This window comes from Marmota marmota, unplaced genomic scaffold (genome assembly GCF_001458135.2).
Source record: "Marmota marmota marmota unplaced genomic scaffold, marMar, whole genome shotgun sequence".
Classification (NCBI taxonomy): domain Eukaryota; kingdom Metazoa; phylum Chordata; class Mammalia; order Rodentia; family Sciuridae; genus Marmota; species Marmota marmota.
In genome coordinates, this window is record NW_025999941.1 from 4,243,849 (window position 1) to 4,258,310 (window position 14,462).

The 14,462-nt window shown below is 38.1% G+C and overlaps 1 protein-coding gene across 1 annotated transcript in view; it reads left to right on the forward strand.

The window, feature by feature from the left end:
• The window catches only part of Tbc1d5 (TBC1 domain family member 5), a 454,552-nt gene that overhangs the window by 415,766 nt on the left and 24,324 nt on the right, over positions 1 to 14,462 (forward strand). The window contains exon 21 of the mRNA XM_048801010.1: positions 11,165 to 11,264. Coding sequence (XP_048656967.1) covers positions 11,165 to 11,264 — 100 coding nt within the window. The remainder of the gene's footprint in view (positions 1 to 11,164; positions 11,265 to 14,462) is intronic.

Below are 14,462 nucleotides of genomic sequence, written 5' to 3' on the forward strand. Positions count from 1 at the left end.
ACGCCTGTAATCCCGAGACTGAGGCAGGAGGATCACAAGTTCAAAGCCAGCTTCAGCAGTTTACCAAGTCCCTGAACAACTTAGCAAGATCCTATCTCAAAATAAAATAAATAAAAGGGCTAGGGATGTAGCTCAGTGTTAAAGTGCCTAAAAATTAGGAATGAATTTACCATAAAGTATGGACATGCTGTACAATTTACTTTTCATTGCACTCATGTTTGAGAAGCGTCTTTTATTCTCTGATACTTACACACAGCCTCTGTTTATCAAAAATTACAAAAGATATTTTGTATTTCACTTGTGTTTTATAATAATTTATAAGTACTTGTGCTTACAGTAGAGTGAGTTGAGGCCTAATGATCCAAGAATTAGCTCTGAATTGTGTTCTATGAACTAGCTCTGTTGCATCCACAGAGATCTTGTTAGAAATGCAGAATCCCAGGCCTACCCAAGATCTACTAAAATAGACCCCACATTTTAACACCCAGGCAATTTTGTGCATATTAAAGATTGAAAAGAATTATTCCAAGATCAATTGACTATCAAATCAGAAATGAGATTTTCTCATATAAAGCAAGCATGTTTTTGTAGAAGACAGCTAAGTGCTGAGGGTTTATAGAGTGCTTTCCTTGTGTTCTTTTCATTCTGAGAATTTAATATGCATTGGTTTCTTTAGTCCTCCAGGGACATTGTAAGGTAAGTCTGTAATTACTGCCCATCTTACAGATGAGAGAACAGAGGCACAGAGAGACTATGTTAAGTTCTGTCTATAAAAAAAAAGTCACTTGTCATAATTGGGCACTAGGAAGTTTGTGCTTTATCAGGTAGAGCCAAAGAATAAAGTAAGGTAAGAAACTAGGATTTTCATTTTATTTTTTACTGTCTCAAGAAAAATTATGAGAGGCAGCTGAATAAAAAAGGAATTTTTTGTCAATTTTGTAAACCTAACATTCTATTTTTAAAATACTTAGAATCCATCTCTGTTGGGGGACTGGAGTCTATTTTCCCTCTGCTTTCATGCTACAGTCAACACAACAGACTTCTGTGTCCTCAAAAGGTGTGACAAGTCCTCCCCATTGGCAGGCAAGCCAGCAGTTCTGCAGCAGCACACACCAGCTGGGTGTTCTCCAGCTCAGTTCTGATACTATTTACCTGGGGACAGCATCAGATCCCGCAGGTGAGGGCTCATTCCCCAAGGCTGCCCATCCTAGATGCCAGTTTTATATAGCTCAAGTTTCCTGACCCCCTCTCCTTGGGTTTAATTAAGTTGGTCAAGCAGCCTGCAGAACTTATTTAATTTTCCTAATTTATTACAAAGGATGTTGTAAAGGACACAGATGAAGAGATGTAAAGAACAAAGTATAGAAGAAAGGGCATGGAGCCCCTAGAGATCCTGCATGTATCCAGCTTCCTGAATCCTGCCCTTTTGGGTTTGAGTGGAGATTTCATTGCATACCTAATGCTAATAGACTGGGAACCCCAGGAAAACCTGCAAGTTTCAGCATTCTTGTTGGCCCCTGTGCAGCAGAACTTTAGTGTTGCTGTAACCTACACTGAAAAAGAGAAATTCTGATTTCCATGGCCTACCTTGGGGAGGGAGTTGCGAGCCATAAACCATGTATGAAAACCAAAGTACATATATCAGAATATAAAAATATCCCCTATGTTCAACCCATGGCAAGCATGTGATATGCATTAATTATTTTAACCTGCCAATACCTGGCTTCAAAAAGAGATTTGGAACTCTTTCACGTGTAAACCAGTGAAGAGAATGTAGATTTGATTTATATAATTGGTCAACTCTAGGGGTATGCCGTAAGTCAGGTTGTAGTTTGATAGACAAATTTAGAAACCTTAGAGGTTTCTCCACATACTTCTCATTGTAGACCTGCCCTGCCATTTTTGTTGCACCATAGTAGAGAGGGAGTGAGGATGGTCACCATCCTCTGTGGCCAGCTGAAGCAACAGGATCAGAGAGGTGCTGGACTGGCAAAATCCTTAACCAGGCCTTACCTAACCACCCCAGTTTCTAAGGCAGGCACTTTTAACCTTTACCTGTTGTGAGGCAATATTCTTTTTGTATGATGTACATTTTAATTATGTAAAGTAGTGAATTTCACATGGCATATTTCTACATGAAAATAACATACTTTGGTCATATGCACCCCTATAGCTCTCCCCTTGTCTCCCCTTCTTCTCTAATAGTCCCCCTCAACTTTGGGGGTTTTTTTCTTCCTAGATTCCACAAGAGGGAAAACATGTGATGCTTAATCTTTTTGAGTCTGTTTTTTTTAATTTTGTTTAACATTAGATCTCTACTTCCATCTATTTTCAGGCAGATAACATAATTTCAGTCTTCTTTATGGCTGAATAATACTCCACTGTGTATATATACCATGTTTTCTTTATCTATTGATCTGTCAACAGGCACCCAGGCACCCATTCCATGACTTAGCTCTCATGAATTATGAAGGAGACAGTACTCTTCAGTAGTTTATTTTCAGTTTGCTGAAAGAAACTAAAAGAGTGAAAACTCATAAAAGATACTATTATATTTGGTTTTGGTGTCTTTGCTGTGGGCCAGCATGGGCAGGAAGGAGCAGCATGATCATTACAGCAGATCACAGGTGGAAAGAGGGCCTCAATGGCTGTCATGAAAACCCATCCTCTCCAGACAATTCCAGTGTCCCTGATAGTGCTTGTCTCAGGGTGGACTCCACAGTGCCTCAGTGGTTGAAAAAAAAAAAAAAAGAAGGAAGCCTACTAGAGTGAGTTCTGCTGTTTACTAGCTGCCTGACCATATATATATATATATATGCCTGACCATATATATATATATGTGTGTGTGTGTGTGTATGGGTGTACATACATATATATATGTATATGTTTTATATATATATTTTATACGCTTTCTGTATTTTCTATGCATTTGTTATTTTGTTTGAAATGGGGTCTCATTCTGTTGCCTGGGCTGGCCTTGAACTCCTAGTCTCAGTTGATCCTCCTACCTCAGCCTCCTGAACAGCTGGAACCAAAGACACTGCATCACCATACCCACTTACCTAGCCACATTAAAGTTGCTCTATTAATTAAAATAAGTTGAAATAAATGATCTCTAAAGGTATTTCCAACTTTGAAATGATGGTTTTACAGCATAAATTTCACATCTTGAGCTTAGAATTTCAGTTCTAAATTCCTAAGGCCATTTTCATTCGTATTTAACATGTTTGTTTTCATCCTTATGAAAACGGGAACTTTTACTTGAAATTTTGGTAAGCATCTGTTTTGTAAGTACATTAAAGAATCACACTATACAGCCTATAAAGAATAATGTCCAGGCTGGGGATGAGGCTCAAGTGGTAGCGCGCTCGCCTGGCATGCGTGCGGCCTGGGTTCAATCCTCAGCACCACATACAAACAAAGATGTTGTGTCCGCCAAAAACTAAAAAATAAACATTAAAAATTAAAAAAAAAAAAAGAATAATGTCCATTTACATCTGTGCTTCAGTTGTGTAGAAAGAATCCCTTTACCCAAAAAGTGTTACTTCAGGTTTACACATTGCACAAAACATTATAAATATTTACTTTTTTCACAAGTTACTTCACTTATGTTTTCTTGCTATTTAGTGTTGTTTAGAGAATAGAGTTGTTTAGAGTTTGACTTGGAGTTGATTTTGGTCATTTTAAAATATAAACATCTTTTTTTTTCTTATTGATTATCACCTTTTAAAGTTTTTTCTCTATTATGTTATTTGCATACTAATTTGGTTTTTTATAAAATATCCAATTTCATTGTGGAAAATCCAGGGGGAGAAAAGCAAAAAGAAAGGAAAAATACACCTGTAATCCTACCATTTGACAAATAATCAGTAATTGATAGTTTTTGTACACTTTTTTTTTCAAAATCAGAATACTCTTTACTACTTCTTTGCACCCTGCACCCTGTTTTCCCAATTAGTATATATTATTGTTAAATGTTCTACAAGAACATTTTTAAAGGTTACATAGCATTCTATTTATGGATTTACCACAGTTTACCTAAGTTACTCTGATTAGACACTTAGGATTTATATGGGGTCCATATGTGTGTGTGCTACCCTTGCATGTGTGATGAATATCCTAGGAGTTATGTTTTTACATGCATCTGTAATTCATTAGAATAACTTTCTAGTATTATATTCCTAATCTGACAACAAAAAAAATTAACCTTTATAAAGTATTTACTGTGTGTAGTACTGTGCACAGCCTTTCAGCTGGAAAAGTTCATGTAATTCAATCCCCCAACAATCATATGAAGCAGAAACAATTATTATCACTATCTCATAGGCAGGCTTAAAGAGCTTTGCTGTCTGGTCTAGGTTGCAGAGATGATAAATAGCAGGCCTGGTATACTGATTCTAGGGCATGTGATTCATGTAACAGCTTGTTCTCCAGCCCTGCTGTGCTGCTTTACACACCCATGCCACTTATTTTTATATTCCTTAAAAAGTCTTATTTGTGCTCCTCTTCCGTTTTTTCTGATGGTGCCTTCCTCTGCCGTTACCATATGCTTTTGGCTTGGGTTTCATTCACTCCGTGTGTGTTTTGCCCTTGTGTACACCACAGCTTCCTCAGAACATCCATGGCCTTCCTCCTTCTCCTCAAGACTTTCCGTTTCCTTCACTTCCCACTTCTTGTTCACCCATCTGCTCAAGAAAGACTGGATGTCTTTCCTGTCTTCTGGCTGCTATTCTTAGCCTGCTCCTGCCGCCTGTATCAGTGTTGGTTCCCTCTTATGCTTCTCCTGTGATCTGAGGACACTCACTTAAGAAGCTGAGCAGAACTGCACTCCAAAAGAGAAATTCTGATTTCTGTGTCCCCACCCTATCCACAGAGTTAGAATTAGCCTAGAGACAAGAGACATTGCTACTGCAAGAATAATCATCTGTAAGCATGGTGTATGTGTTTACACACCAACCCCCACTGCATGTCAAACCCTGACCCCTAAAATGTAATCATCTGAAGGAAAAAATGCAGTAGGGAAGGGAGGCCTTTCTGCCAAACCTCAGCTCCTGCTGATCCGTGTGTGCCAGCTCAACTCCATACTTGTCTTTGCCCACATACCACATTTTGCTGCCTATATTCTTTAATGTACCAGGCAGCTTCTTCCTACAATATCCTTTCTTATTATTTCTTCTAACATAAGTTCTCCTGTTATCAGAGTCCAAGGTCAGAGGCCTGACTCCAGGGGCCCCAACCAATGAGGTCTAGCCATTTACCCCAAAAATCAACCAGAAAGAGCATGGTGAAAAGTAGGAAAAGAACTTTAATCAGTATAGCTACTTTGGGAAGGCAAAGTGAGATCTAACATCCCATCCCTATCTTCAGGTTGCTGATTGGAGCTTTAGTTTTAAATAGAGGAAAAACTGGGGTAAATTAGCAGTCTTGGTCAAACTGTGTTCTGGTTGATCATTGCCTCAGATCTGGTTCTTCAAGGTGGCTCCAGAGAGGTTCTTATTGCTTGAGGGGGAAATTTCCAATTTCTGCTCAGAATGTTTATCTGTCAGACCAGTGGCCCTGGAAAGGGACAGTTCAGTTTCCATGAGATGGTTACTCTTCATGGGGTGGTATGTCTGCCACCTGCTCCTCCTAGAAGGTATAGAACAAGGGCTAAAGATTTCTAGGCACCACTCCAGGTGTCTGAAACACAATGCTGCAAATCTTGCCTCAAACTTAAACGGGGACAAGATAGGCTAAGTAAATTTAGGACTAAAAACCTTGTATTCCTAGACTTCAGATGAACTCTCCTGAAATTATTAACCTGCTTATATGCAGAGCTGAGTGGAGACCTGACCCAAAGTTTAAGGTAATAAAGGAGACCGAAAGTGAAGGCAGAGATGCCAAGCTTTATCCTGCTTTCACTTATCCCTCAGGCATCTGCAGACCTAACTGAAGAGTCACTGCTTTTAGCAAAGGCAACTACTCCTGTGACACTCTCCTTTAAGACCCCTCAAAAAGGTGGCCTCTTCCAGAAAAATGTGCTCTTCATTTCCACATCTAGAATTGGAAGTTGTCTTCTCTTCCCAGACTTAAGAAGGGCCTTCTCTTCATCTCTTACATAGAATGATCTTTTTTGTTTGTTTGTTTGTTTGTTCTAATTAGTATACATGTTAGTAGAATGTATTTTGACATACATATAAGGAGTATAACTTCTCATTCTTCTGGTTGTACATGATGTAGAATTGCATTGGTCATGTAATCACATATGCCTGTAGGACAGTAATGTCTGAGTCATTCAATTCTTTTTCCTCCCTTCTTCGCTTTATTTACAGACTATACCTTCCTCTAAACTTGTAGAAGTCAGAGTACCATGTCTCATTCATTATTGTATTTTCCACAAGGGCTAACACAATGCAAATGAATACATTTGTTGAATAAATTGATGAATAAGTGAACAAGTAATAAAATACAAAAACTTACTCTATTTTAACCAAAAAATAGCAGAAAGATGTTAAAGCATTTAATAAAATCAACATATACAATCTATATAATAAAGAACTGAGTTGTATAATAATTTAAGAAGTATATGGCACATCATCTGTTTGGGAGGAAATGGTAGAAACACTACTTTTTAAAAGCAAATTTGAAAAGCCATTTCTTCCAATTATTTAGTCAAAATTAAAATCATTCTATAAACAACAAAACCGTAGAGCCAATTATACTGAATGATTTTGAAGGAAAACAATTTAGTAAGCAATTTGAGGTTAGTACTCTCCATTACAATTCGTGAATCTCTGTTAAAGAAAACTGAGATATGTGGTCATTCATTGGGAGGCCCATGCTGAGATAAGAAAGAGTGTGTATACTAGGAAGTGGTGGGAGTAGTGGGCCATGTGACTTGGTTCTCAAATAGCTGTCTAAACCTTACCATACACTTCCAGAGAATATGACGGAGAAGCAGGCCATGTTTCATGGAAGAGATAAAAAATCTACCTCATAGGTTTGTTGTGAGGATTAAATGTATTAGAACATGCAAACCCAGTGCCTGGCCATTAAAATCACTATAGCAGGGCTGGGGGCCAGCTGTTCTCTCTATGGTACAGGAGCCCTCATGCTCTGATCCTTTCATACAGGGCTTCCAAGTTGGTGATGTTGCACAGCACAGTCTGCTTGTGGCCCGACTTCCTAAGTCTCTGTCAGTTTCTTGCCTCACATGTTAATTTGCTAGTATTCAGAACCCAGACAGTACTTGCTCTTAAGCCCTTATTGATCTTCTGGACTAAACAATGTAAAAGGCTTCAAACCAGAAACCAATGTTTTCCAACAGCGAATCATAAAACTTTGTACTTAGTCATTTTACTGGTTTAACCTAACTTTAAAAAATTTTACAGAATTATTTTATAGAGTGCTTCCTCTGTGCTAGACAATGTATTCTCCTTTCACTTTCCTTCCAATCCTGCCAGATGGGAGTGAAGGGACCAAGAAACTAAGGAATTTAGCCAAAATTATGCAGCTAATAACTGGCAAAAATTAAGATTGGAGCCAAGTGTGTCTACTCAGAATTCCCTCATGCCCTACCACTCCCCTGCCTGTGATAGAAGCAGAACATGGGTGCAGAAGGAATATAATAAACATCTCTCAAGTCTCTTGTTTACTCATAAGCAAGTAAAACTAGTACAACATTAACTAGTTGATTTCATAAAACCTCAAGGCAGTTAGCCAGACATTTATTTTTGATGACAGAGGATCAGCTTAACAGAAACAAATTACTAAAGTGTCCTAAGTATTAGTTGGAAGGAGTGTGGAGCCTAAGAAGTTAAGACAGAAAGATAAACCTGTTTCCCAAGATTTTAGAAGCGTGATTCTTGGCTCTTTCTTTTATCTGTAATCATATAATATAGTCAAGAATAAATGACAAGCCACTCTTTTGCCTACAAAGTGGTTCCATTTCTATTAATAAAGTTTGAGTGCTAGCGGAAGGATTGAGTAATGTTCTAAGATTAAGCAACGCCTAGAGGGATAACACTGGATTCCAAACTTCCAGAAGAGGTTCCTGGGTCCTCCACCTGCTTCAACCAGAGCAGCTGTATTCTCTCAGATATAATATCAGGCTTTTTGCATAAACTTTCCTTTGAAAAAGAAGATGTAAATGAATAAAAGACCTCTTTTTCTACCATATTCATATCAAGCCAAATATTTTGTCTATGTTTGAGTCATTTGGATTTTTAGGAGTGCAAGATGCTCTTCGTTTGCTGCCACCAGAGACCTAAGCAAAAATGGAAACTTGGAAATTTATGTTTCTATATCCCCACATCTTCACCCACCAAGTTCCATGGGCTGCTCTGCTCTCAGGACTTCTATACACATGTGTAAATCCTGCATTGCCCAATTTAGAGGGCCCTGTTCTTGTCACAGTCTTTATTACAATAGTGTTCCTGCTCAAGCAACAAAGTATTTTTAGGAAGAGGCCCCTGGAGCTACAGACTTCCTCTAGCTAGCCAGTGCCTGTCACAGCAGGCTTGGCCCATCTCCTCTAAAATGTGTCCTCTGAAATTCTTTCCTCCCCACTATTGAGAAGAAAGCCAACAAAACAGAATCGATCCCTTCAGGTAGGAATGACTCCTGGGAATTCCAGCTCCCAAGGGCTTTCTATCTTGAAAGAAACACTTGTGAAACCAAATTAAACTAAAAACCTAGATTAAACAGAGTTCAGTCAGGAAGCACTGCATTCTTAGTGACCCTTCTCCACTCTGGGCTGTCAGCACCCAGTTGCTACTTACCAGATAAAAGGAGAAACTCAGGTTGCATCTGGGCCCTGTTTTAAAAGATTGCCAAACCCTATCCTTCATACAGTTCTAGACTCATCCAGTTGAGTTTGTATCTGTAACAAACAAAGATGACTTATTCTGTAGAAAGACAAGAGACTGGGATCAGGATTCCCAAAGTGATATTTCTTATTTCAGTGTAAGACCTTCATAGACTCTCTCTCACCCTCCAATAGTTTATATAACTTTATTTTTCCAACTACCAGTTGGTAAGATCCTTGGGAGCAAATCCCCTCTGATTTGCACATCTTCCAGAGCACTGAATTTTGGCCACAGCAAGGAGAGGGTTACTGAAGATCACATGTCTCGTTGATGGCAGGATCAGGAATAGAACTTAAATTTCTTCATGCCATGTCCCAATTTAGTCCCAATCTATTCTACCACTGTTTCGGTTATCTATTTCTGCATAATAAGCTGTTCCAAAATGTAGTACCTAAAAACAACCCTACCCTTGTTTCTCATAGACCTGTTGGTCAGGAATTTGGACCAGGTTCTGGTAGGCCAATCATCTGTTCCATGTGATATTGACTGCGGCACTCACCTGCCTGGCTTTAGCTGGGTTGACATAAAAGGCCCAAAAAAACTTCATTCACAGTCTAGAGCCTTAGTGCTTCTCTTGTAGCCCCTTTCTCTCCAAGTAATCCCTTTTCTCTTTTGTATTCTCTTCTGAACTTCTTTACAGCATGGTAGCTATCTTCTCTAGGAAAAGCAGAAGTTAGCAGTCCTCTTAAACTTGCCCAAAATTGGCACAGTTTGACTTCTTCTGCAGTCTCTTGATCAAGCAAAGTCACGAGACCAATCCCACATTCAAGGGGGAAAGGGTGTGAAGGGAGCTTCATACCACCTCCCAATGATGGAGCCTCCACACTCAGGGAAGGAATTGATGGTTACTTTCTGCCGTTAGGTACAACCATAGTTAACCAGTAGACATAGCCTTCTTTTTCTAATTCTCATAGTTCCTGATAGAACAGGGAAATTCAAGCCTATACAAAAACATTTTCTCTGTATGACCCAGCTGAAGAGTTAGGAGGGTGGTACTACCCACCCCATCCACAGTCCCCTTTGGCTGATCTGCTTCTGGTGGCATTTGTCCTTATTTAAGGACAGGAGGAGAGACTGCTGCACTTTGTAGAATATATAAAAAAAACATGGTTAGTGCTTTGTTGCATAATCCTACAGTGGACAGTTCACACAAGTTTTTTTTTTGAAGCTACTGTTAGGTCTGTTTTTTGTGTCAGGCATTTCAGCGCATACTCCTGAGGGCTGATTCTTCAGGCAGCAGTTGAAAACAGTACTTTTCAGTGCTGCATATGTATATTGTTAAAATGGAATACACCTACAAGTCACCTTTTCAACTATTAATTTCCATGTACAGATCATTCTACAGATCAGATTAGTTAAAAAAAATACACTGCCATGGATTTTTTCTTCCGTTCTTATTAACAACACAAAGGATTTTTATGTGAAAGGACAAGCATCCAAGACTGGAAAATCAATTTTCTAGCCTGTTCCAGCCCTGGCAACATCCTTTCTTTGTATTCTAGCTAACTTAGCTTAGAATATCCCAAATGATGAGGATTATACTCTGTTTCTGAGAAAAACTCCCATAATCTTCTAAATTTCCTTGGGAAAATTTTTGCATGTGTTATTTTTTCTTAAAAAAAAAAAAGACTATTCTTTTGTTACAGTTAAACTGTCCTTTACCACTTAGATAATTACTTGCCCCAGAATACTTCTTCCTAGAAACCAACAAATAAAATGCTCTTGTGTGGTGTCAAGAGAGGAAACAAGAACAGCTATTTATGGGCTTCTGGGGCAACTTTTCAAGTGCTTTGGGAAATTTCAAATTTTTAAGATTATCATTGTCTAGAAAATTATGAGATTCATCTTATAAAATGGAAATCTTGGTTTCCCAAATGTGTGTGAGGAAAAAAATGGACTGTTTCTGTACCATCTGTGTAGGAACTGTGGTTCAATGAAATCTACGTTACCCTCTTAATGTGTGTTGCTAAATATTTATTGAAGATATTTTGTGTACTTTTTTTACACAAGTTGTATGTGTAAACATTTGCACTTGGCACAGAACTAGAATCAATTAGGGATAGCCTAGATTTTTTTATTTTTCATTATTTCATGGATGCATTATTGTTATCCATATTGATGGCCTAGATTTTTTAAAATCTCCATTTTGCTGTTTCTGATTTGGTGATGGCAGTGGTGAGTTTTCATTTGCTCTTTTATTTTGTTTTATGTTTGAAAGGAGATTGGGTCTCTTTAAAATAGTCCAGATCATTTAGAAAACCTTGGAGATTTTATTTGAATGTCTTTAAATTTCCATATCTCTACTCCTTTCATTTTAGGAAGAAGAATTAGAAGCCCAGATTTCCTTCCTTCAAGGGCAGTTGAATGACCTGGATGCCATGTGCAAATACTGTGCAAAGGTGATGGACACTCATCTTGGTGAGTGAACTGTTGGCCAAGGGAACAATGACAGTTGTAACAATAGTAGCTACTTGCATTACTATGTATTAGGTACTATATTAAGTTCTTGACATTGAATTTTTTCGTTTAATCCTTATAACAGCCCATAGTAGTACTGCTACTATCTACATTATACAGAAGCACCAAAAGTAAAGAAATGTCACAAGATTAAAGTGAAATGAAGATTTTGAAATGAAATCAAAATCAATATCAAGCAATATGACTGTAGATTTCAACCCTTTTTTTTTCACATCTTTAGATTTCAACTCTTAACTACTATACTGACTTTGTCTATCTCAAACCAAAGTCAAATATTGAGGTTTCAAAATCAATCAGCTGTATTGCTATGGTAGTCTGTCTGCTATAATCAATAACATCGTTTTGATGATGCCTCCTTTTTTTGTTTGTTATTTTTGTGGTACTGAGAATTGAACTTGGGGCTTCAGGCATGCCAATTCTAGCATTGAGCTACATTCCCAGACATTATTATTTTTATCTTGAAACAGGGTATCACTAAATTATCCAGGCTGGCCTTGAATTTGCCATCCTCCTGCCTCAGCCTCCTGGGTAGGCTAGGATTATAGGTGTGTACCTCTGAAGACTCAGCTGTTTGGTTTTTTAAAGACAGGTTTTTTGACCACCTGCCATAAGAACAATAAGACCTTTTCTTCCTTCTGTCCGCTTATACTCCAAGAAATGTCCAAGTTTTAAGTTCAGTTTATGGGTTAGTCATATATATGTCACATTAGAAAGTCTTCAGGCACTGCTCTAGCTCTCTAAATGTTCTGTGTTTTGTATTAGAAATGGTCTCTGCTGAATTGTGTTTATACTGCTTTGAAAATTCCTTGCTGCTTGCAAAAACTTTTGTCATGCCCATTATTATGATTTCTCAGTACACTGTGGGCATCCTTTTTTCTTCTCCCAGTGTAATGCATTCTCTAGTGTAATGCATCTATAGTTTGACAACAAATTAGGAAGATAAGACATGTACTCTTACGAGCAGGCCATTGTGCATTTCATTTCATGGCAGTTCCAGGTACTGTAAGAAATCAAGATGCATCCCTCCTCTGAGGAGAAACTAGATAGAATCCAGCAAGACCTTTTATAGTGGTGGGATGCTGAAATTGACCTATCTTTGCTAGGGGTGAACCCTCTGTCGTCAGACTCCATCAAGTAATCTCTAAGCCCATTAAGTCATGAGTTCATTGCAAGTGACAAAAATAGTTATCATTTCGGTGTAACCTTTTAAACCATATTTGTGTTAAGCAAGTAATAAACGTACTCTTACGGGTTTGAAAAGGCGCTGCTCTAAGTGGCTGGCTGGGCCCTATTCTACCTTCAGCCTTATTTGAGCTCTATCAACCACTCCTTCAAGGATAGAGGGCCCAAGAGGTGAAAACAGGAATAACCTAGTGGACGATTAACAGAGAAGAATCTCTCATCTCAGCAAGAAGTGATTCCTCTGTCACATGTGACTCCACTCCCTTCTGAATTGTTTATATATTGCTTAATGATCATTCTAAAAATTCATACAAAGCTACATTTATATAAGTCTCATATTCTTTAGTAGGACCACATTTTAAAATGCCTAAAAATGAGGTAATTTTAAAGAGATAGTTTACATATAAATAATATATTTTATATCATCATTTGGGCTAAATGTAATTTTAATGTTAAAGTGTGTGTGTTTTCTGCTTTTTTGGCTGTTTGAGTGACCTTTGCTTTACTTAATTTTGGTTTTGACTGAAGTAGAAAAGCAAAGAAATGATTGGGAGAAAGATTTACTGAAACTCGAGAAAATCCTGTTGTTTGGTGTACACAGCAGCTTTTAAAGCAGCTTTACTTTAGCTCAGAATTTTCAAGCAGCTTTTGCTCTGATTTTGGTCTTTCAGCACTAAAAGAGCAGGTTCTTATTGCCTGGTGAGGGGAAACACTTTAAGAGAAGGCCATACCAGCTATAAATTTTCAATTAACCTTAAAACTAGGTTTGTTTTTGTGCATACGTTTGAATCCCTTCAAATAGCTAACAATATCTTTTCCCCCATATGAATAGCATGGTTGCATTTTTAAAGTGGCATTGTGGGGTGCTAGAAAGAATTCCTGATCTTGATACCTACATATGCATTTCAGTTTATCTGTAAATGAAGTAGTGATTTATTAAAGGATGCTTCTGTGTTGTGGGCAACTTTGATTCTAAAGAAAACTTTGATGGAAACAAAAAGATTGACTCAGGTAAACTAATTTCAACAACTGAGATGTCCATCAGTAGGGATTGAATATAACGAAGTAATTCAATCTTTATAAAGATTAAAGTACTTTTTTATCATTAACGTAAGGAGCTGTTCATGATAGATTAAGTCAAAAAAGCAGGTGGCCAAATAGAATATATTTGATATGAAAATAACTGTTAACAGCAGTTGACTAGATGAAAGGAAGCTTACAGGACGTTCCTTGGAACCTAATCTTCTGTGCTTAGGAGAAATGTAAGACGTTCATGAAAATCTTTGGACAGCTTAAGTGCATGTAACCAGCACTCAGTATTTGAAGCATGCAGGAGGCAGTAGTAAAAATGGTAGAATGGTGTCTGAGGAGAGACAACCTCATGTGGGATCAGTCAGATCTAGGGTTACTCCAGGCTCCGTCAGTTAGCTCAGCCTGCTTACAAGTATGTCCTCATACATGAAATTGAGAAAAGAATATCTGTCTTGCTAGTTTATTGCCCAAATATATTTTTAGACCATAGCACAGGACATGGCCCATAGGGGATATTCCACAGGAATCAACTCTTTCCCCCAACTGACTCTTCACAGGGAAGAACCTGAGAGTCCTTCGGCCATAGAGCTGAGTAGTGATCCATCCAAGGCCTCACAACTAGTTAGTTGAAGAGCTTGGACCAGTACTACAGTTCTCAATACCCAACTGAACATTTCCTTAGGAAATGATTTTTTTTAAATGCTGGAATTGAGATATGTTGCTCTAATATTAGGTGTGTGAGCAGTAGCTTAATCAGAACTTAATGATGCATCTGCACTTTGTCTTGAGGACTGCTGTGCTAGGCTACCAAGTTGGCTGTGAGAACTGTCTCAGAGATATTTCTCGGGATCCTTTGCTAATATTAATTAATTTTCTCTTAAGTTGTTCATCTCAAGAGAATTCCTTATCCTTTGTTTTTATCAG